The sequence below is a fragment of the Lissotriton helveticus genome, chromosome 5_1 (genome assembly GCF_964261635.1).
Source record: "Lissotriton helveticus chromosome 5_1, aLisHel1.1, whole genome shotgun sequence".
Taxonomy (NCBI): Eukaryota; Metazoa; Chordata; class Amphibia; order Caudata; family Salamandridae; genus Lissotriton; species Lissotriton helveticus.
Window position 1 is genome coordinate 1,717,779,859 of NC_136065.1, and position 22,111 is coordinate 1,717,801,969.

Here is a 22,111-nt window from a genome sequence, read left to right on the forward strand (position 1 = left end):
TTCTTTATTATAATTATGGATTGATTTAGGTTTCTGTGGTATAATTATGAATTTATTTAGGCTTCTTCACAGGCACTTTTTAATAGTACTACTTCACGCCTGAAACCATACAGTGCCCATAGATTACTTCTCTGTTATAAACTCACAAGTACCTGTCTGAACTTAAACCCAACAGTGCCCTATCTCTACTGATATATTTATTTTTTATGCAAATTACAGCAAGAAAATGGAAGGTGAGCAGAATGTTTCCTTTGAAATTGTTCTGGAGAACAACACAGAAAAAGATATTGAGGACAATGATGACTCAGATTTCATGGATGAATCACGGGACCATGAATTAGTTCAATGTGTAGAATCTGTGGATCATTTACTTCATTATGATGACGGTCAAATGTGGGAACTTATGTTCACTCAACAAGAGGACATATCGGACAGTCAAATGCTAGACGTTCTATTAAATTTTGAAAAACAATCCGAAAAATAAAATTGTATGTAATATTAAAAAATTGTTTGAGTCTTTAATCATTTTTATATGTAATTAATAAACTAGTTAAATGTTAGAAATGTTATTAAATTTTCAACCACAATCACAATAATAAATAATTGCTTAAAAAATAAAAAAAAATAAAAAATAATCAACAAAACCAACAATCAATTAACATACTGCATTTGAAAAGTCTCTCATTCATTTTTCATTGCAGTACGCTGCCCAGAACGCTTCCCGGTTCGCGGACCGGGCGCTACCCACGAAAAAAAACACAAAAAAATTTTTTTTTGTTTTGCGCCGCGGGGCCCTTTTAAAGCCTCCACATTAAACCTAGGGGGTCAGGGAGGATCTACTATGCCCCCTTATGGTTATTTCCCCCTTTGTTTTGGCCTCCTCTTGTCTCTCAATCCTACCGAGAGACAAGATGGCGGCCGCTCCGGACTGTTTAGAATGTTGACAGACACCGGAGAACCAATCAGCTTCGCTACGCGAAGTTCCGATACGCTTAAGGTCCGCGAACCGGGGCGCTGCCTGGTCCGCGCTTACAGATATATATCTTTTTTTAAACGTTAATTTCTCAAAATCCACTGGAGCACATATATTGAGACCTACAAAAGGCACATCGGGCTACCAGTCCCTACAATTTTGCCAAGTTTCGTGCAAATCCATTCAGCCGTTCGGGCTAAAAGTGAGGCTAACCGCCCTATGGAAAACTCAATGTTAAAAACACGTTTTGGGACCCCCCTTTTTTCTCGGCCCCCCCTGGACGAACCCCCCCCAAATTTTCAGGGGCTGCTCAGAAACAAAATGTTCCATTTTCCTGAAAATTTCAGCCAATTCCGTCCACAAACGCCAAAGTTATTAGACATAGAATTTTCAAAAATCCCAGAGAACACCTTGCTCCCAAGAAAGCAGGCTGGGGCCCAGAGGGGAATCCAAAGGTAAGCTTTATTAAAAAGGCACAGCAGGTAATAGTGGCGGCGTATGCATTTCGGGCGAATGGATGTGCCCTCATCAGCGCCCTTCACAAAATGAATGTTTGTTAGTCCCGCTCTCCTTCACAAATTTAAAATAGGTGTGTCACTCCTCCCCCACCGGAATATCCATCACCTGCTGATTCGCTGGAGTCCAATACTGCCTACAGCTCCCAGAATGCTGTAGAATACATGCTCTGGTTGGTGATGGCGGGGGCAAACAAATGTCAGTTTGTGGAGTGAAAAATACTTGAAAAGGGCTCACTCGTGCTGCATCCGATGTCATAAAGTGTCCCCTCGGGTCCCCTCGGACTGTCGCGACCTCTTGGCTCTGGAGAAAATTTGACAGGGGCCATTTGTGCAGTGCACGCGAGCCTCCCGGGGTAAGTACCTCGGACCTAGTCGGTCCCTCCAAGGCGTTGTGGTGGACACCGGAGTAGTCGATCCCTCGACTCATGAGAATGCCGCGAAGCAAAACAAGCAACATCCGGGCCTCTTGTACGACAGGGACACCCAGTATAGCGCTACTGGCCAGCGCCAAATATATCGAAGAACACCTTGCTTCCAAGAAAGCAGGCTGGGGCCCAGAGGGGAATCCAAAGGTAAGCTTTATTAAAAAGGCACAGCAGGTAATAGTGGCGGCGTATGCATTTCGGGCGAATGGATGTGCCCTCATCAGCGCCCTTCACAAAATGAATGTTTGTTAGTCCCGCTCTCCTTCACAAATTTAAAAGAGGTGTGTCACTCCTCCCCCGCCGGAATATCCATCACCTGCTGATTCGATGGAGTCCAATACTGCCTACAGCTCCCAGAATGCTGTAGAATACATGCTCTGGTTGGTGATGGCGGGGGGCAAACAAATGTCAGTTTGTGGAGTGAAAAATACTTGAAACGGGCTCACTCGTGCTGCATCCGATGTCATAAAGTGTCCCCTCGGGTCCCCTCGGACTGTCGCGACCTCTTGGCTCTGGAGAAAATTTTACAGGGGCCATTTGTGCAGTGCACGTGAGCCTCCCGGGGTAAGTACCTCGGACCTAGTCGGTCCCTCCAAGGCGTTGTGTGTGGACACCAGAGTAGTCGATCCCTCGACTCATGAGAATGCCGCGAAGCAAAACCAGCAACATCCGGGCCTCTTGTGCGACAGGGACACCCTGTATAGCGCTACTGGCCAGCGCCAAATATATCGAAGAACACCTTGCTCCCAAGAAAGCAGGCTGGGGCCCAAAGGGGGAATCCAAAGGTAAGCTTTATTAAAAAGGCACAGCAGGTAATAGTGGCGGCGTATGCATTTCGGGCTAATGGATGTGCCCTCATCAGCGCCCTTCACAAAATGAATGTTTGTTAGTCCCGCTCTCCTTCACAAATTTAAAATAGGTGTGTCACTCCTCCCCCGCCGGAATATCCATCACCTGCTGATATATATATATACATCATTAGGGTACACAGATGAGCTATAATGAGCAGCAACCAGTCAAGTTAGTTCTGCACATACTAGACAACAGAATAATAGCATTACACAATCCTAGCACGCAGTCTCTAACAAAATTTGAGAAACACCAAAGCGCCTTGATATCTAAAGCATGGAACCAGCTGGGAGTCCCACTCACACAGGGCACTGAGGTAAGAGTATCTGCACTCCACCTTGTGCAACTGCACCTCCCAGCGCCAGCCTACAGACCTGTTTCCCAGAGCCCACACCCTACACTTGAAGGGCCACAGTATTCACAAAGTTCTCCCTCAGTGGGGGACACTCAAGAAATACCATTGCAACTGCCACCGGTGTCCCCATCAACATCATATACTACTGAAGTCTCCACCACAGAATCAATTCAGTCAGTGGGAAGTGCAGTAAGTAGCGAGAGCCCTGATCTCACCTACCAGCACTCACTGACATCATCTCCTTCAAGCACCAACTGCCTGGGGCAGCAGGGAGATTCACAAGATACTCACGCCCCACTAGGTTGTGAACATGACGCATTATTTCTTCAGGCACTCCACAACCCCAACTTACCCCTGGTTTGTGAGCATCACGCCGAGCAGCTGCATGAGCAGCTGCAGCAACAGCCCTCACCAAGTATCATAGAGCAGTTACAAAGACACCTCTTCACAATGCACTACCCATTATTGTGGGCATATTTACAAAACCGCCAGTTAAAAGGAGAATAGTATTGTCAAATTTGCTGCCACAATTTGCCCACCTCAAAGATAGCTCTAGGAGATGAGCAGTCGGCCCACACAATACCCAAGATTACAGATCACGGTGCACATAGAAAACGGCTGTGTTACTGCCCTTTCTGAGGATACATCGCCATCCTCTGTTCAGGTATCACCCCTAATGTGTACAGTCCTCTTGACATTAATTTCAGCCCTGGGAATTGACACAACAAACTTGCAGCAGGTGAGGCTGACAATAACAACCAGTGGAGTTACACCCTTAGTCCTTCCTATGCACAACGCTGAAGAATAATGGCAACACAAGTGCAGCATGTGATAAAAAACTTCACAGCTCAGGAAAAGCGTATCATGAAACATTTTAAAGAGCTGCACAAACTCACACAAAATATGCTACACCCATGGCCAAAATAAGTTACATTTGTTAGAGCAGTACTAGATCACGCTGCAACATTCCTGGAGGGAAAGTACTCCGGTAGCAAACTCAAAAAACGTAAAGACACCCTAGCTATGTGGAGCGTCTTTAAGGACAATGACACACCAGCACCAACACCCACTTACCACACCTCCACCAGCCTATGACTCAGGTGGCATGTATCCAGGACGGGTTAACAAGACTGACTTAGAACCTTTATCAAATGACAAGGCAGCCATTGGCCATGACGATATTACTGTCCCAGATCTCTCAGATGATTCACAAGACAGCAGACCAGAGGGTACACATGGGCAGCTATCCCTAAGCTCCCAAAGCCCAGTGCTGCAGGGTGCAACATCAGGAATGCCAGGTCAGATTGACCGGCTATTTACAATAAAACTGACACCTGCATCCAACTATACAGCCCACCAGCAGGAAGAGGACCAAGAGAGCGATAGGGCCTCTGGCGGTTCACAGCGCAGCTCCCACATGCCGCTCCCCAGACCTAACCGCCCAGTCCCCACATTCCTCACTGAGGGTCATGATCCCTCAGAGACAGGAACTAGACATCATGACCTATTCCTGTCTCTTAGCATTACAATACACAGACACACTATCATGGGTGTCAGCCCCTTAACACTGGTCCCAAGCGAAAGATCACCTGCTACAATTCAATGAAGAAAACATGGACAGCGAGCAATATCCCTCTGAGGCAGTCACTGAGGGAGATATTAGCAGGTGGAGGACAGAGCATGACTTATACCAAAGAACGGGTAGAGAAGCATGGGACATGTCACATGAACGGTACTCAAGAAGCCCCACTGGCAATACCGCAACCATCCAGCGGCTGTCATTTCAAGTGGGCAGAGTAGGCGATCAACTCACTGAACTAATGGATGGCTTGGGACAATTTAGTAAGAAGCATCAACCAACACTCAATGAATTAGCTGGTGCTGCAGGCCTAGCAGAGTCACATAGTGGCGGGCTCCCAACCATCCTGCCACATCAAGTGCCATTGTTAGACCTACATCAGGAAGCCGAAAGTGTAGCCCCACTACAGAGCAACACAGCAGCTCCTCTGAAAGCCAACTGAAGTGTACCCCAAGCTCTGCCAACAGTCATTAACTAAAGCCCCCCCCGCCCCGGTGACACTACCACCTAAGCTCGTACTTCAGGCATCGCCTCCAGTAGTTATACCACGCAGGCCAGTAATGCCACAGCTAGGCCTAGACAATTTGGATCTGTCAAAAGTGCTTGAATGGGCAGAAAACATTTGGAGAAGGCAGAGAAGAACAGAGATAGAAAACCTCAAAGTGTTATGTAACCATGGGCGACCTGATGACATCCCACAGGAATATGATGTATCAGGTACAGCACGTCTGTGCACCACCAGATCTAGAGCACTGCACCGCATGGCCTTAACAGGCCAAGACTGTCATTGACCAATGGTCCAACGCCAAATGAGATAGTAATACTTGGAGAAGGGTCTGACTACTATGTCAATCCATTCTCAGATAACTTGGCAGGCTGGACAGAAGCTAATGCACCACAAATTAATGTCTGGCCCCGAGAAGGGTCTTTTGAGCCAGAGGAAATGGCCACAGCTGAGGAATGTATTTTGCAAGGGGCAGGAGACGATGATTGGGACTTCGATCACATGCGCCAAGGCCTAAGGGTCTGGAAGAAATATGCACGTAGATATGACCACACAAGACTCACAGGGGTCACACACCAGCTGCCCCTGCTGTTCAAAATTGTAAATGACCCCCCCATCTATGTCCCTTAGTCCCTATGGACAAGAAAATCTGAAGAAGCAATTCCCACCCCTCACAGAGGGTTCTGGAAAGTGGATACAAGTCTTTGAAAAGCACAGTGCAGGTGTGCCGTTGGCTATTGGGGATGTAAAAAGTCTGCTCACCTCCCTGATTGAAGAGGATGCAGAGGATATTCACGTGCATTGACACAAGACTTTCCACCACTAGTACAAAATGTGATGGTAATGATTTCAATAAAATAAGATCAGCCCTATGGAATGAACTGCGCCGGAAGTTTCCAGATGTCCCGGACATCGGATCTCTAATGTCACAAACAATGCAAAGCAATGAAGACCCAGCACAGTACATTTCAAGAATGAAGGAAAATGGCATCAGGTGTTAGGAGAGAAATGGGACGTGACTGGGGGTAACTGTAGGTTCTTTTACCACACAGTTAAAAAGGGACTGCCCACCGCAGTACAGGACAAATTATATGGAATAGTAGCAATGGAATGCAAACCATGGCCAGAAATACAGCACCACATCATTCATTTTTGCAAAAAGGAGCAGGAGCAGGAGAAAAAGAGGCAATTAGCAATTGAAAACGCAGCTGCTAAATTAATACAGCAGGGACATAGGAAAACAGAGGCTCTTGACACAGTTATGGTAGTTACACCAGTGAGTCAAATGACTGCTGTCACCAGTTTTCCACAAAATGCCCAGAATGCACTAGGAGGTAACACGCAAGTAGCAGCACCATCCATGCAGACGCAGATCATCAATGACTATGCACAACAACAGACATACACCAATGGGCAACAACAGCAGTATTATGATAACCAGCAGATGAGCTCTACAAATACTGGGATGCGGGGGAGACCTGCACCACAGCCAGGAGCACGACTGTATTTCTACTGTCAGCAACCAGAAACATGAGCCGGAGCAGAGGGATGTCTCAAGAGATCCCGCAATGGAGTCTGGAGGAAAAGGATCCAAACAGGAGTGAGAAACATCACCCCCAGAGATGTGTTGAACAGACCCCCGATGAACTGAAGTCTCTGAACAGGATCCAGATGACACTCGAACCCCAGATCCTGGAAAAGTGTCAAGGTATCCTCCACTGCCAAAAGAGCCTTAGGAAAGGAGGAAGCAGAGACCAAACAATCATCAATATAGGGAAACACGGAGAAACCCCAATGCAGCAGAAGCCCCACAGCAGGAGCCAATACCTTGGTAAAAGTCCTGGGAGCAGTGGAGAGGCCATACAGCAAAACCTGAAACTGGAAATGCATGCCTTGGAGAGCAAACCTCAGGAATCGCTGACTGGCAGGATGGACCAGAACATGAAAATAGGCATCTTCTAAGTCCAGAGAAGCTAAAAAATTGTCCTCCTGGATGAGGAGAATGACGGACTGCAAGGTGACCAACCGAAAAATATCAATTGCACCAACTTGTTCAAAGTTCAGAGATTCAGAATCGGGCGGAAGGAATCATCTAGCTTTGGGACCAGAAACAGATGAGAATAGAACTCCAGGCCACTTCCTCTACTGGAACCGGCACAACAGCCCCCTTTGCTAACAACATGCCAAACAACATGGCAGACCTCCTTACTGGGTCTCTTGACAATGCGGTAACTTGGACGTAATCCAGAGGGGAAGGACCCCGGATGGGAATCCGGTAACCCAACCAGATGACAGATAGGACCCACTGGTCGTGAATCAGAGCTGTCCAATGGTCCAGAAACAAGCCGAGCCGAGCCCCCACAACTGCATAATCACTTCTGACCCGCACCAGCAGGATTCTGCTGCTGCTGAGGCCGGAATTTATAATGGAATGCGGCCCCCAGACATGGGTCCGACCACGAAAGGGCTGAGAAGACAAAGCCCCCTGAAATTACTGCTTATGAAAAAGGGATTTCGTCTTAGGCACAGGCGGTAAAGGCATCAACATCTTTGTCTCCTCCACAGAGCGCTGCGCCATCGCATTCAAATCGTCCCCAAAGAGACGGGGGCCTTCAAAAGGCAGCCTATGAACCAAGGCTTTCTGACCAGCTTCAAGACACCAAGGTTTGGTCCAGAGAGACCTCCTACCAGCCACGGCTGCTCCGGCAGCCAAGGAGAAGGCCCACAAGGAAGTCACATCCGAGAGGAGTTGCGCCACAACCTCCATCCGAGCCAACACTGGAGTAGGATCTCGCTGATCCTGCAGACAGTCAAACAACTTCTCGGAATCCTTCAGGAGGACCTATGAGGCATAGGTCTCATATGTGCCAGCATGCACCCCAAAATGAGAAGCCACGTAAGAACGCTTGAGAGCAGACTCAACCTTCCGTTCTACTGGGTCCGTCAGGGAAGCCTCCTCCGATGACAAAGAGGAAGATGAAGTGGAAGCCATAGGGGAAAAAAGAGAATTGACTTAGGGAACCGGGGGAAACTGGGTGTCAAGTTCCGCCAGGCGATACCGCTTCCCCAGAAAGCAAGGAATACCGTGCTTATCAACCTCAGGCCATTCCTTAGTCGGTATACATCATGAAAGGTAAAGTTTTCCACCACAGAGAAAATATTCTGGGAGTAAAACCCTTCATCAGATAATAATTTAGGGTCAAAGCCAAGCACCTCCTGAATATGGACCAGCATGTCGGAAAAAACCTTGCCCTGGATGTACTTTCCCTTAGGGGAATTGTCGATGTCCTCCTCATCGTCCTTAGACCTCTTCGCCGCAGGCTCCAAAAGCGCACACTGGACAGCAGAATTAATCAACTCTGAATGAATAATGAATGAATGAATGAATGAATGAATGAATAATATTTTATTGTTGGTTACTGAAAACCATTACATAAAACCAGAAATACAAAAGTCATCACATTACAAAAAGTTAAAATCAAGGAATTTCAGAAATCAACTTAAAAAGTTACTCCAAGAATGCCAATACCTTGGTAAAAGTCCTGGGAGCAGTGGAGAGGCCATACGGCAAAACCTGAAACTGGAAATGCATGCCTTGGAGAGCAAACCTCAGGAATCGCTGACTGGCAAGATGGACCAGAACATGAAAATAGGCATCTTCCAAGTCCAGAGAAGCTAAAAAATTGTCCTCCTGGATGAGGAGAATGACGGACTGCAAGGTGACCAACCGAAAATTATCAACTGCACCAACTTGTTCAAAGTTCAGAGATTCAGAATCGGGCGGAAGGAATCATCTGGCTTTGGGACCAGAAACAGATGAGAATAGAACTCCAGGCCACTTCCTCTACTGGAACCGGCACAACAGCCCCCTTTGCTAACAACATGCCGAACAACATGGCAGACCTCCTTACTGGGTCTCTTGACAGTGCGGTAACTTGGACGTAATCCAGAGGGGGAGGACCCCAGAAGGGAATCCGGTAACCCAACCAGATGACAGATAGGACCCACTGGTCGTGAATCAGAGCTGTCCAATGGTCCAGAAACAAGCTGAGCCGAGCCCCCACAACTGCATAATCACTTCTGACCCACACCAGCAGGATTCTGCTGCTGCTGAGGCCGGAATTTATAATGGAATGCGGCCCCCAGACATGGGTCCGACCACGAAAGGGCTGAGAAGACAAAGCCCCCTGAAATTACTGCTTATGAAAAAGTGATTTCGTCTTAGGCACAGGCGGTAAAGGCATCAACATCTTTGTCTCCTCCACAGAGCGCTGCGCCATCGCATTCAAATCGTCCCCAAAGAGACGGGGGCCTTCAAAAGGCAGCCTATGAACCAAGGCTTTCTGACCAGCTTCAAGACACCAAGGTTTGGTCCAGAGAGACCTCCTACCAGCCACGGCTGCTCCGGCAGCCGAGGAGAAGGCCCACAAGGAAGTCACATCCGAGAGGAGTTGCGCCACAACCTCCATCCGAGCCAACACTGGAGTAGGATCTCCCTGATCCTGCAGACAGTCAAACAACTTCTCAGAATCCTTCAGGAGGACCTATGAGGCATAGGTCTCATATGTGCCAGCATGCACCCCAAAATGAGAAGCCACGTAAGAACGCTTGAGAGCAGACTCAACCTTCCGTTCTACTGGGTCCGTCAGGGAAGCCTCCTCCGATGACAAAGAGGAAGATGAAGTGGAAGCCATAGGGGAAAAAAGAGAATTGACTTAGGGAACCGGGGGAAACTTGGTGTCAAGTTCCGCCAGGCGATACCGCTTCCCCAGAAAGCAAGGAATACCGTGCTTATCAACCTCAAGCCATTCCTTAGTCGGTATACATCATGAAAGGTAAAGTTATCCACCACAGAGAAAATATTCTGGGAGTAAAACCCTTCATCAGATAATAATTTAGGGTCAAAGCCAAGCACCTCCTGAATATGGACCAGCATGTCGGAAAAAACCTTGCCCTGGACGTACTTTCCCTTAGGGGATTTGTCAATGTCCTCCTCATCGTGCTTAGACCTCTTCGCCGCAGGCTCCAAAAGCGCACACTAGACAGCAGAATTAATCAACTCTGAATGAATAATGAATGAATAATATTTTATTGTTGGTTACTGAAAACCATTACATAAAACCAGAAATACAAAAGTCATCACATCACAAAAAGTTAAAATCAAGGAATTTCAGAAATCAAATTAAAAAGTTACTCCAAGAATGCAGAGAAGCCAAGGAAAAGGTTCATGGGCCGGCGAAAGACTCTGTGATCCGACCAGTAGAAGTCATCAGCATTGCCCGTGCTTGGAAGATGAACTTCCCAAAGGCGTCCATGTGCATTACCACGGACAGGGTGTAGAGGTGAAAAATCCCATCCTTTGCAGAGCGCAACCCAGAATTTCTAAGTAGTGGCCTAAGATAAAGACTGCGGGGCAACCGCAAGGCAGGGCAACAGAAGAGAAGATGTGCCAATGACTCCCATTTATAGCTGCAGAGCCTGCATTCCTGCGCTCCTAGGCTGGCCTTGCCACACGGGTATAATTCTTTAAAGGGCAGTGGGTGTAATCTGTAAGCCAAGATCTTATGGAGGGCTGCCCTTCCCACTGCCTTCGAAAGATGCTGTTTAGGAGTGTGCAGGGTGTGCGGTAAACACAAGGTCTCATGCAGGTCTTTTCTTCTCCTCAGGGACTCCAGATCCAGTTCCCGTGACCGCGCATGCACTTGTTTTTTAATCGCGTTTTTGATGGCAGGATATGTAACATATTCAGGGTTCCAGGAGTCCATGGCAAGGTTGAGATGGGCCTTCGCCACTTCAAGGTTGGCCGACCAAGGATTCCCTGGCTCTCTGAAAATGCATTTCAGGACTGCCTTCAGTGTATTCTCTTGTGCCGCCGTTGTTAGAAAATAATATTTGCTTAAGGCGGCCAACTCTTCCTGGTTTTGCTGGTTGAGTGAGAACATTCAGGCGAATGAGGATGTTTCTGGTACAGCTTGGCAGGTGGAAAAGTCTCTTATATGCCCTGCAATACATTTTTTCTAGTTCATGGCTCAGTTTGCCCGGGAATGCCTGGAGGGCATAGTTGAGTGCCGGCATGAGCTTGGCTTTAAGCACTCTGATGATGGCCGTGGTAGACGGACTGTACAGGGAGGCTTGCAGCTTGCAGATGGCATAGGTGATGGATTTACCTTTGGCCTGGATTGACTTAAGATGGGCACTTGGGAGCCCTGACTCTTGAAAACAAATGCCCAAGTAGATGTAGCGCTGTGTACTTTCCAGCAAAAGATTACCTAGCCTCCATTTCAAAGATTTATTCTTTGGGTAATGCCCGAATATAATTACCTTTGATTTTGTTCGATTAGCTGCAAGCCTGAATTAATCAACTCCTGCAGGTCAGCCCTAGGAATCTTCAAAACATCATCTTCCTGCAGGTCCTGGACATTGTGCTGCTTTTAAACTGCCTTAGCAGGCACCGGTCATGGTGAGCAAAACTCCCAACACACAAAAAATGAAGTGCCCAGCAACTCCCATAAATACTGTCCCCAATCAACCAAGTCTTGTGTGTGTGAGACTTGAAAACCAACAAAAAGATAAGCTGCAGTCTCCATCCACAGCCATAAATCAATCAAAATGGCAGCGGGGGCTGTATGCTGCTAGATACCTACAGTGCTGGAACTACGGGGTTCAGGACATCAGGAGATCTCCCACCCCAGCACATGAGCTGGAATCGTCCTGACCCAGGAGCAAGAGCACTGACGACCGGAGCACCGGTACGGCCGCGCAGAGACATCAAAGTCAGAAAAGAACATATGTATATATAAAACAAGAAAAGACCTTCAAAAAATTGGATTTTAAAAACTCACTGCACGGCAAAACATCCTGCAGCAAATCCAGAAACAGCAACAGGATACGGAGCACCAGTGTTCCTACCACCGTCGGGACAAGAAAAAAACAGGCATGGCAGTGGGTGGGAGGGGCTTATGTGACCTTTAGCTTTTGGGTTCTAGCGTTTTGATTGGCTGGGTGGAGGCAAGACTGCCTCACTTTGTACGGACTGGGACAAGGAGGACCCTATGAGGGGGTAATGTCTCCTTGCCAGCTTGTACTGAGATGGGTGTGCTTGTACTCACCTTGTACTCACCTACTGACAGAGTGTCAGAGTTTACTTTCTGCACTATAGGTGCTGGTAGTGGCTGTGGCTGTCACTTCAGATCTGCAACCAGAGATGGACAAGCTGTCAGTGGCTGTGCAACCAAACTGATGAAATCGTTGTAATGGCAGCTGTGACTGCATCTGTGGTCTACCATCCGTCGTGTGACCCTGGGCTGCAGAGAATTATGGCAGCTTCTTGCAATAAAATGAGCAGTCTGACAGGAGAACCCTAAAAGACTCCCCAGGTCTCATCACTTTACTCATTCCCCCTCAAGGAGTCTGCAGTGGGATGAGTAAGCAGTAGGACAAGTAGGGTGAGTAGATAACCCTGTTCTTCCAGCCCAATAATGGTTACTTCTCTCACCTGTTTCATTGCACTCTAACAAACCAAGCTCCCATATACTGAGCTGGGCTTCTTTGCGAAACTGTTCATCAAATGTAATCATATCCTCATCAGGAGTCCTGGTGATCTAACAACTGGAGTCTATTTGGCAATCAACTGTCACTATAAGAACTTTTTTGCTATAAAAAATGCGGATTGCTAAGTAATAGACAAACATTTTTTTACGATACTTATTGTTGAGACCTATTTTTCAGTTGCTACTGTGTCACTTTCATTGAAATATGTGAACATTGTTCTACTTTATGAGTTAACGAGCACCATAAGAATACTAACTTCTCGATGTGGGGGTAACACGCAACTGGTTCAATGGATAAATTAAGCAATATAAACCCCCCTCCTCCCATTGTTTCAGGTCGAGTCAATAAGGAGCCTGGAATGACAAAGGGGTCCTTTAAGTGAAGGAGACCCTGGAGAACTGTGTAGACTTGAGAATGACCTAATGATGATGGACCTTCAACACCTTGATGCTTGCTGCTTGCTGCATGTTTAAGGTTTCATTCTCCAAAAGATCCAAGAAGGCCTCACCAACTAGAGTGAAAGGTGCGGTTGGGAATATTGTGGATCCTGTGGGGGAGCACAAAACAAGTTGTGACACAATTCAAGTATGTTCTCATTCTCCCTGTCATCCACATCAAACCACAGGCCTTGTCGCTCATCCTCACCTTGTTCATCTCAGTTTTCTAATCCCTCCTTTCTTTTAGCGGTACATTTGCAGGAGATTATCAACACAGGAAATGGAGTTCACCACTTCCTAGTATCTGTGCCAGGGTTATCAATCATCTCTTGCTCTTAGGAACACTTTACTATCTGTGCTGGTCTCTAGTTTGAATATTGTCCCCACACCATCTTTCATCTTAACTAGATTCTCTCTTACAGATGCAAGGGACTTTTCGATGCATTTTACACCCAGTACTGGTTGTAAATAAAGAGCAACAGAATCAGTCTCACTTCATATAGATATTTCAATCGAGTTGAAGAAAGAAGACATATGCCTTCCAAACCTAGTGAGGCCAGTGGTAACTCATTCATCGAAATCATAAGATGGGGATGTTACAAGAAACGCAACTCAGAACAAATGTAGAGGTAGGAAATGAGAAGAAAAACATCTCAGCAGAACCCCATAACTCAATTGATGCACAGAGAAGGGAGCACTCAACGTCAGTGTCATGTTGGCTAATGATAGTCAAGACAAGATATCATAATGATAGAAATGTTTAATCATCCTTCAATGTTCAAACGAAAATGTTGGGAACGAGAAGATTGTTGAAAAATAAATCATCAATAAGGAGAGGAACTGGCATAAGGGAGTCTTTGCAAATGTTCAATTATGCATGTTTTAATGGATCTTTCACTCTTTTTGAGAATAACTACAGTATCTAATTTGGATGTTGTTATCCGGTTGCTCAACTTTTTAACTGCACTTAAAGAGTGTGGGGGGCCACAAACTTACCGCCAGTGACTCAGGTGGAGTGCGGGAGGCCGTGAGGGCAACGGCTGTTATCCGAGTCATCAGCGCTCTTCCCAGTGCCAACAAAGACTACAGTTCCCAGCTGCCCCGGGGACCACCGGCGCATCTTCGACACTCCCGCCACGCAAGGAGGTGCTAGAAGAGCGGGGCGCGCAGAGCGTCCTCTGGGGGCCAAAAACTCACCGCCAGTGACTCGGGTGGAGTGCGGGAGGCCGTGAGGGCAAGGGCTGTTATCCGAGTCATCATCGCTCTTCCCAGTGCTTTTCCCCAGCCGTGAGGGCAACGGCCAGCAAACACTACAGTTCCCGGCTGCCCCGGGGACCACCGGGGCATCTCTGACGCTCCCCGCCGCGCACGGAGGCGCTAGAAGAGCGGGGAGCGTCGAGCATCCTCTGGGGGCCACAAACTCACCGCCAGTGATTTGGGTGGAGTGGGGGAGGCCGTGAGGGCAACGGCTGTTATCTGATTTATCAGCGCTCTTCCCAGTGCTTTTCCCCAGCCGTGATGGCAACGGCCAGCAAAGACTACAGTTCCCGGCTGCCCCGGGGGCCACCGGCGCATCTCTGATGCTCCCGCCGCGCACGGAGGCGCCAGAAGAGCGGGGAATGCCTCCCGCCCCACGGGACACGCTCGGGACTGCTCCAGGCTAAGCCCGGGCAAAGGGCGGGCCTTCTGTGGCAGTCAGGGGCCAAGGGAGGCCAGGCTGGGCCCCCCCTCGTGGATTTGGTACCTGGCATCGGAGTAGGTGGACTATCAGTGAATGAGAAAGAAGAAAGACCAGAGGAGAGGCAGACTGCATAGTGGGATTGGGCCCAGCGAAACGCAAGTTGACTGACAGGGACTGTGTTGGGGGGCTGGATTGTGCTCTTTATTTTCTTTTTCGTATGTTGGATTGTATTCTGGTAGGGGGAGGAGAATCAATTTGAGTGTGTGGACTTTGCTAAATCAGTTTCATCCTGGGTATTTTGTATTGGTTTCCCCCAGTATGGCCAGTAAAGTTAAAACCCGCTCTACTAAAGCAAAGCTGAACTCCCCTCCTACCCCTCGGGTGGACCCACATGATAAAAGCATACCGGCCCTTTTTACTGTACAGCCCACCGCAATTGATCGTATGTTGCGGAAAGCCATTGGGGAAGTATCAAGTGAAATAGAGCGCACGGAAAGACGCCTGTCACTCACACTGATACTCAACCTTCCCACTCTGCCCCAGGAACTATAGAATGAGGTCACGGCCAGCTCCCCCTACTCACCTCCTTAGAGCCCTCTGATCAGGATATCCCTTGTGCGCAGCGGGGTACCGCTGAAGATAGGGTGGATTCTATGCCCGGAAAAAAAATTGTAACTAGTAGGAAAAGAAGAGTTTGCCCAAAGAAACCAAGAATTAAGAAAATTAAAACTAGACACGCCCCATCCGAACCAGGAAGCTCGTTGAAAGGAAATAGGGCAGAGCAGGCGCCTCAGCCGCTAGCCCCCCCGAGCTGGATGACCCAAATAGTCTTAGACTTACAAAACCAATTAGAAGTATTTATTGTCAGCCAGATAAAACCATTAGCCAGTAGGCTGGATAAAATGTTAAATGAACTAAAGAATAGGGGTAGGGCGCAGGGTATAGCCCTGGATACTGGTACCACGAATAACCTGATTATCATTGACACTTGTCAAGATCAACAGACGGTTATACAACCAAGTAGGATGTCAAGTGTAACTGCTACGGTCACACAGGCCCCTAGTCCATTAGGCATTCCGATGCATTCGGATAGGGGCATGGCTTCAGGAGAGGGGGTTTCACGGGCAGGGGCGGGACTTCCCGAGCCATCAATAGAACTGCCAATTAATCATCCCTCCAAACCTGAAGTATTAGTGGCAAACCAGACTGGGCGGGTGGCCAATATATCAACTAGTGAAACCCTACCAATCATAAATTTACCACCTGAAGCATGCCGCTACGTAGTAGTATTTGCGGGGTTCCCAGACCTAAAGAAAGAACAGAGTGAGTCACACAATGAACTGAGAAACAAGACTACACACTGGCTTAACCAGAACAGGCCTCTTGTAGGTAACAAAAATGGGGAAATTCTCCACGTTAGAAGGGTGAGCTGGATTGCCACCAAATGTAAAGATATAGTGGGGAATTGTATTATTGTGAATTTCAGGGACGTAAGTGCAGTGCAGCATATTTTAACTCGCGGGACGGTTAACCAGGCAAGTAGTATAAGATCTCTGCCTTTAGGTTATTTTTACCGCAGACAAAATGCCCCCTATGATCCGGCCTACCTCTTTGGGAAATCTAGGGAAGGTCCAAATACAAATAAGGCTCGGTACCACACTTTGAATGGCCCTGTGGCAAGAGATTGGGAACTATCTAAATGGACCAACAGATTTAGCCCCTAAACATCCCTAGAGGAAAATTACTGACTGATAAGGCCCCCCCGCACAGTGGTGAAGGCAGCAACAAGAGGAGATGGGAACATGAACCCGCAGGGATCACAAGTTAAGGGGTCGAGGGTATCACAGGTTGCCCTAACAAACTATACCCCTATAGAAGAGGTTTATATAGTAAAAGGAGTTTTTGGGGTGAAACCAGTTAGTATGCCAGAAAATAAGATCGGCCCCGCATCGGGAGTTATTAGCGGTGAGGTGGAGTTAAAAGATGATTTATCCCTGCTTTCACTACAGTGTCGAGGGGCACAAGCAATGTCTTTAAGGGCAGATGACGGGTCTGATACTGGAAGCCTAAGTGCCCAAGGACCAGTTTGTGATCAGTTACTAGAAAGGGGGTTAAAAATAATCTCATGGAAAGTAGCTGGCATAGCGAATAAATTTGATAATATTGAATGGCGGCAATACATATACAAGTTCCAGATAATTAGTTTATAAGAGACCTGGGTGGTGGATAATAGCCTTTTCCATATGACAGGGTACAATTTTTTTTTTCGTGCCCGCCCAGGAATCGAGATCTGGAAGAGCAAAGGGAGGTCTATCCGTATATGTAGATTTAAACCTGCAAGGAATATGGACTAGCCCATCCTGCATATCTCATAATCTCCAGGCATTGGGGTTTAGGGGTTGCGGGCTAAGGCTGATCCTGTTTAATGTATATAAGGAAGGAGCCCTCGGAGAAAATAATCCCACACCCCAGGAATTAGACCATAGACTCAACCAGGAACTAGCCGAAAGGAAAAGGGCCTTGGAACCCACTGTTCTTGTTATGGGTGATTTTAATTGCCACTTATGTCCAACGTTGTTCCCCCTGAATGCAGAATGGTCCGGCTGTCAAGTAGAGAAAGGCCCTCATTTTGAACACACAACTGAGGGAACGGCCTTTAGTAAATTTCTAAAAACACATGTCCTGGAACATACCAACGATATGATTAGACTGGAGAAAGAGGGTACCGTCGCCCCAGCTTTTAAAGGGAGAGGGTGCTCGTCATATATTGACTATATCTTAGTGCCCAGGCTATTTAAAAACTGGATTAGATCGGTGGGTATTGAGTGGAGTCCATTCAGTGACCACAATCCTTTGGTTTTAGAGCTCACGTACCTGGGTCGACCTATGATAAGACCCGTGGTTGGGACCTCTGTGAGGGTAAGGGATCAGGGAAGACGGCTCAGGTGGTCGCAAATTGATGGTGAGGCTTTCTATAAATCATTAATGGTCTCTGGGAAAGAACCTATTGGCGCGTGTCTTGATCTTGTGGTCGAGGGGCCATTGGTGGTTAGGGCATTAGGGCTAGTAACTAGTTTGATTGAGGGGCTTATGAAGACAAGTTCCCCCAGGAAAAATATCACCCACCCAAGATGGTTTGACAGGGAATGTTCTTGTGCCCTGAAGGAGTTAAAAATTAGTTTAAAAAACAATCCTAGGGACCAACAAAGAGTAGTGCATTGCAGACAGGCATATAAGAGCGCAATAAAGAAGAGGAAATTATCCCTCCAAGCTGATGCATGGGCAGATTTAAGGGAGGCTGCAGATAGAAGGGACATGACAGAATTCTAGAGAATAATTAACAAGCCATGTTTCCAGGATAATATTGCCCCTGAGATCACTGCAAATATCCTACCAGAACAATGGCTTACACACTTTAAGGGCTTGTATAAACACAGCCAGGACATTGCGCTGGAGGGGGGATGGGTGGGTCGGCAGGGCCAAGTAGTAGAATACTCCCTAGAGGAAATTACTGTGGGAATCCAGGGCTTGACAAGAAATAAAGCACCTAGTCCTGACGGCACCCCCCAGATTTGTACTTGAGTAATGTAGACCTATGGGCCCCTATTCTTAATAGGGTGCTAAATGCAGCTATCAGGTGGGGCTTACCCCGCTCTTGGTCCACGGCAATAATCGTCCCTATTTTTAAAAAGGGCAATAGGGACAACCCCCAGTGTTATCGGCCTATCTCATTAATTGATGTCTCCGCCAAAGTTCTGGGTCAGGTAATCCTTAATCGTCTTACTGAGTGGACCGAAGAACATGACATCATCTCAGACACTCAGTATGTCTTTAGGACAGGGAGGTCCACAAGTGATCAATGCCTGAACCTTTATTTACAGGTGGCAAAATACACTAAAACCAGCAACGAAGTGATCTATTTGGGGTTTATGGACTTGGCAAACTATGGGCCCTGATGAGTAATATGGGAATCGACCCGGGCCTGATCAATATCCTCAGAGAACTACATCGGGATACCACCGCCAAGGTCCGCTATAACACGGAGGGGGAGAATACTGAACCCTTCCCATGTACTAGCGGGGTGAGGCTGGGTTGTATTCTTGCCCCCTTTTTGTTCTCGCTCTATATTAACAACTTAGAGCAGGCTTTGGTTGCTTTGAAGACAGATTTTCCAAGAGTAGGAACGCGCCACATCCCGTTGCTTTTGTACGCGGATGACGCGGTCCTACTGGCCCGCACCCCAAAGAGCTTACAGATCCTGAATGACGGATTTGCCACATTAATGGAAAAATTAGATCTCTCCGTGAACCCAAGTAAGTCCTATGTAATGCTGGCTGGCACAACACTATGCAAAAGGTTTTCTTATAGAATAAGGAACCACACATTAGAAAAGGTGCAGTCTTTTTCCTATCTCAGTCTGTTATTTGACGGATCATTAAAATTTCATTCCCTGGTCGAAGAGTGATGTAGCAGACTGGTATCCTCAAATGGTGCTATAGCAGGCTATGGGCGTAGGCTGGGTCGTTGGTCCCCGGACCAAATTATGAATTTGTATAGTTCTATATGCTGCTCCAAAGCTACGTATGGTTCCGAAGTGTGGGGTTTTGTAAATGTTGACCAACTGCAGCGGGAGGAAAATAAATACTTGCGATCGATTTTGAAAATGCCTCGGAGTACCCCTGCTGAAATTGCTCACAGGGAACTAGGGAGGCCATATATTGAGGACCTGGTTAAGCTCAGACCGATTATGGCATGGATAAAAATCTGGGCAAACCCCGAGGCAGTTTTTAGTAGACAAATTTTAAGAGACTGCTTGGATAGGGATAAAGGCCTGGAAATACCGTGGCTGAAGTATGTGAAGACCACCTTGGAAGACCTAGACCAGAAGGATCTTTTTAAAAACCCAACAGCAATTTTACCACTGGACAAACCTAAAATTAAGAGAGCGTTTTTGGACTGGAGAGCCACTCGTAGAGCAGCAATTGAAGGGACCAAACGCTCAGTAACTGCCCATGGCCTTGTTAAGAGTACGGAGGGAATGGAACCGTACCTCTATCTCATGTATAATGCTCAGGAGAGATTTTTAATGTCTCATTTTAGGCTCAACCTTTTACCCAATTTATTAGCTGATCCATCAGGTTTTACCTCATCAGTTGAGCAGAAAGGTGCCTGCGGCTGCGACAATAGGTCTCCGCAGAACACCCTTCATTGTGTTCTTTTTATGCAACACCTAGGCGTAGATTTCTGGTGGATATCTTAAAACAGACTAAGTTGAGACATGCTAAAGCCGCTCTACTCTTCTTGCAAAGGGCGAATGACCCCGTACATTGTGCTGTGTAATGAATTTCTTGAAAGTTTCTTTAAGGTTAAGGAAAACAAGAGGGTCGGCCTGATCGTGTAAAGATTTTTAATTCATTTGTATAAACATTAGTCAGGGTCTAGATAATATTTAATCATGTTTTTAATTGTGTATATATATGTGCTTTTATGGTGTTTTCTAATCACCGAATAAAGATCCTTTGAATTGAGTGTTTTTGTCTAACTGTGTTTACTTTTAGGTATTTGCAATGATTCATAGACACAATTGCATTAATAAACGTATTTTCGCTACGTCTACAGTCTTCACTGAACTACATAAACCTTGACAGTGTGCCATATTTCCTGTGCTTTTAGACTTCTGTTTTAGTTTGGGCACCATTCATCTCCAAATGTTCCAGATTATACAGTAACATCATATGTTGTTTACATACACATACCTGATAGGATCCAAGAACAAGTTCAAAATATAGCCTTGTTTCCACACTGCTGTTCTCTGGAAAGAACCCAAATACAATGTAGTGCACCCCAAACAGTGGGATAAGAAGCAAGGTCGACTTAGTGAGTCTCCTGAAAAAGAAACATCAAAAATTAATGTTAATACAACTTCCCTAAGAACAAAATATCTGATTTCTTGGACCAGTTTGTAACAGTATAATTGCACATATTCAACATGTCCTTTTTCCTCAGCTAATCTTGTGTGTTGGGAGATGGGCAGTTGCCAGCACAAGTGCTACTTGCCCAGTTCTCCGTAGTCAAGTGTGTTCCAGGTCTGCACCACTACCAGTAAATACATTCATTCTCTGTGGATGGTAAAACGAGAGCTTGCAGATTTAAGCAGACTCCTAAGGCCTTCCATCGTTGTGAATGCAGGTAGAGCACTGCTGCGGAGAGGCTTTAAAGAATCTGTCTTCTGCGGTGCTTTATATTTTATTTATTTCATTTTTACCACAAGCAAGCATGTGGCAGGCATTAATAAGCTGCACCACATTTGATGAGGAAGTACACAGGTATAGGACCTTCATACAAGCAGAAAAGGGTTTCCCTCTGACCAAGAACAAAGTACAACGTGCTGTGTCATCCTAGGTGCACACCATGTCCTTTCCTTACTTCTATGCAAACCAACACAGAGGCGCCAGTGATCAAGGGAGGAAAGGCAAGAAGAGCATGCCAAATTACAGGTAACTATCTCCACTTGGGAGGCTGATGAGCCTCCTTGAGGATCCGCTTGGACTGAAGAGGGTGGCCTCCTCCCTGGATTGCTGACATCAATCATGAGAAACAAAATGGCAGAGGCCAATGATGCTTATGACAGAATGCCATCATCCACTAACTTTCAAGCTGAGGGTTCCATTGACCTAACGCAAACTGAAGGATTTCTGCAGAATGTGAAGGGGGACGCATGATTCTCTCAAATAGCACAGATATTTATAGATCTTGGGCTAAATAGGAGTCCCCTAAAGGATTTTGAGGCCCCTGGAGGATTGTTTCCCCCCCACGCTGCAGGAGCCTCAGGGGCCTGTGTTACGCCCCTGGTGGTTTCCTGTATCTCCAGAGTGACTGTGATGCTGGCTTTGATCTCTCCCTCTCAGGGACACCAGTAACAAAAAAGCAAGTGAATCCATTGCTTCAAATGTTGACAACAACAGGGAGCCAGAGCTGCTGTAGCCATCAATACTCCCTGGACCCTAAACCAGACCCTAATGAGCACATTGAATGAGTGAAGCACTTCTATAGGCAGTAACTGAAGTACCTGTGACCTGCCCTACCAAAGAGGCCCCTTCCTTCGCAGAACCTGAAATGCAGCCCATTGAATTGTATGCCTGGGTAGAGCTAAAGGCGAGACTTTCTTGCATTCAGGAAGAACTCTTTTTTCTTGATAGTGGGGTCACATGAATCATATTGCCTTAGGCCTTTGAAAC

General features: G+C 46.8%; 1 protein-coding gene across 1 annotated transcript in view; it reads right to left on the minus strand.

The window, feature by feature from the left end:
- The window catches only part of LOC144752791 (vasoactive intestinal polypeptide receptor-like), a gene marked incomplete at its 5' end in the record, with an annotated part of 603,698 nt that overhangs the window by 113,162 nt on the left and 468,425 nt on the right, over positions 1–22,111 (minus strand). The window contains one exon of the mRNA XM_078640644.1: positions 20,630–20,759. Coding sequence (XP_078496770.1) covers positions 20,630–20,759 — 130 coding nt within the window. The remainder of the gene's footprint in view (positions 1–20,629; positions 20,760–22,111) is intronic.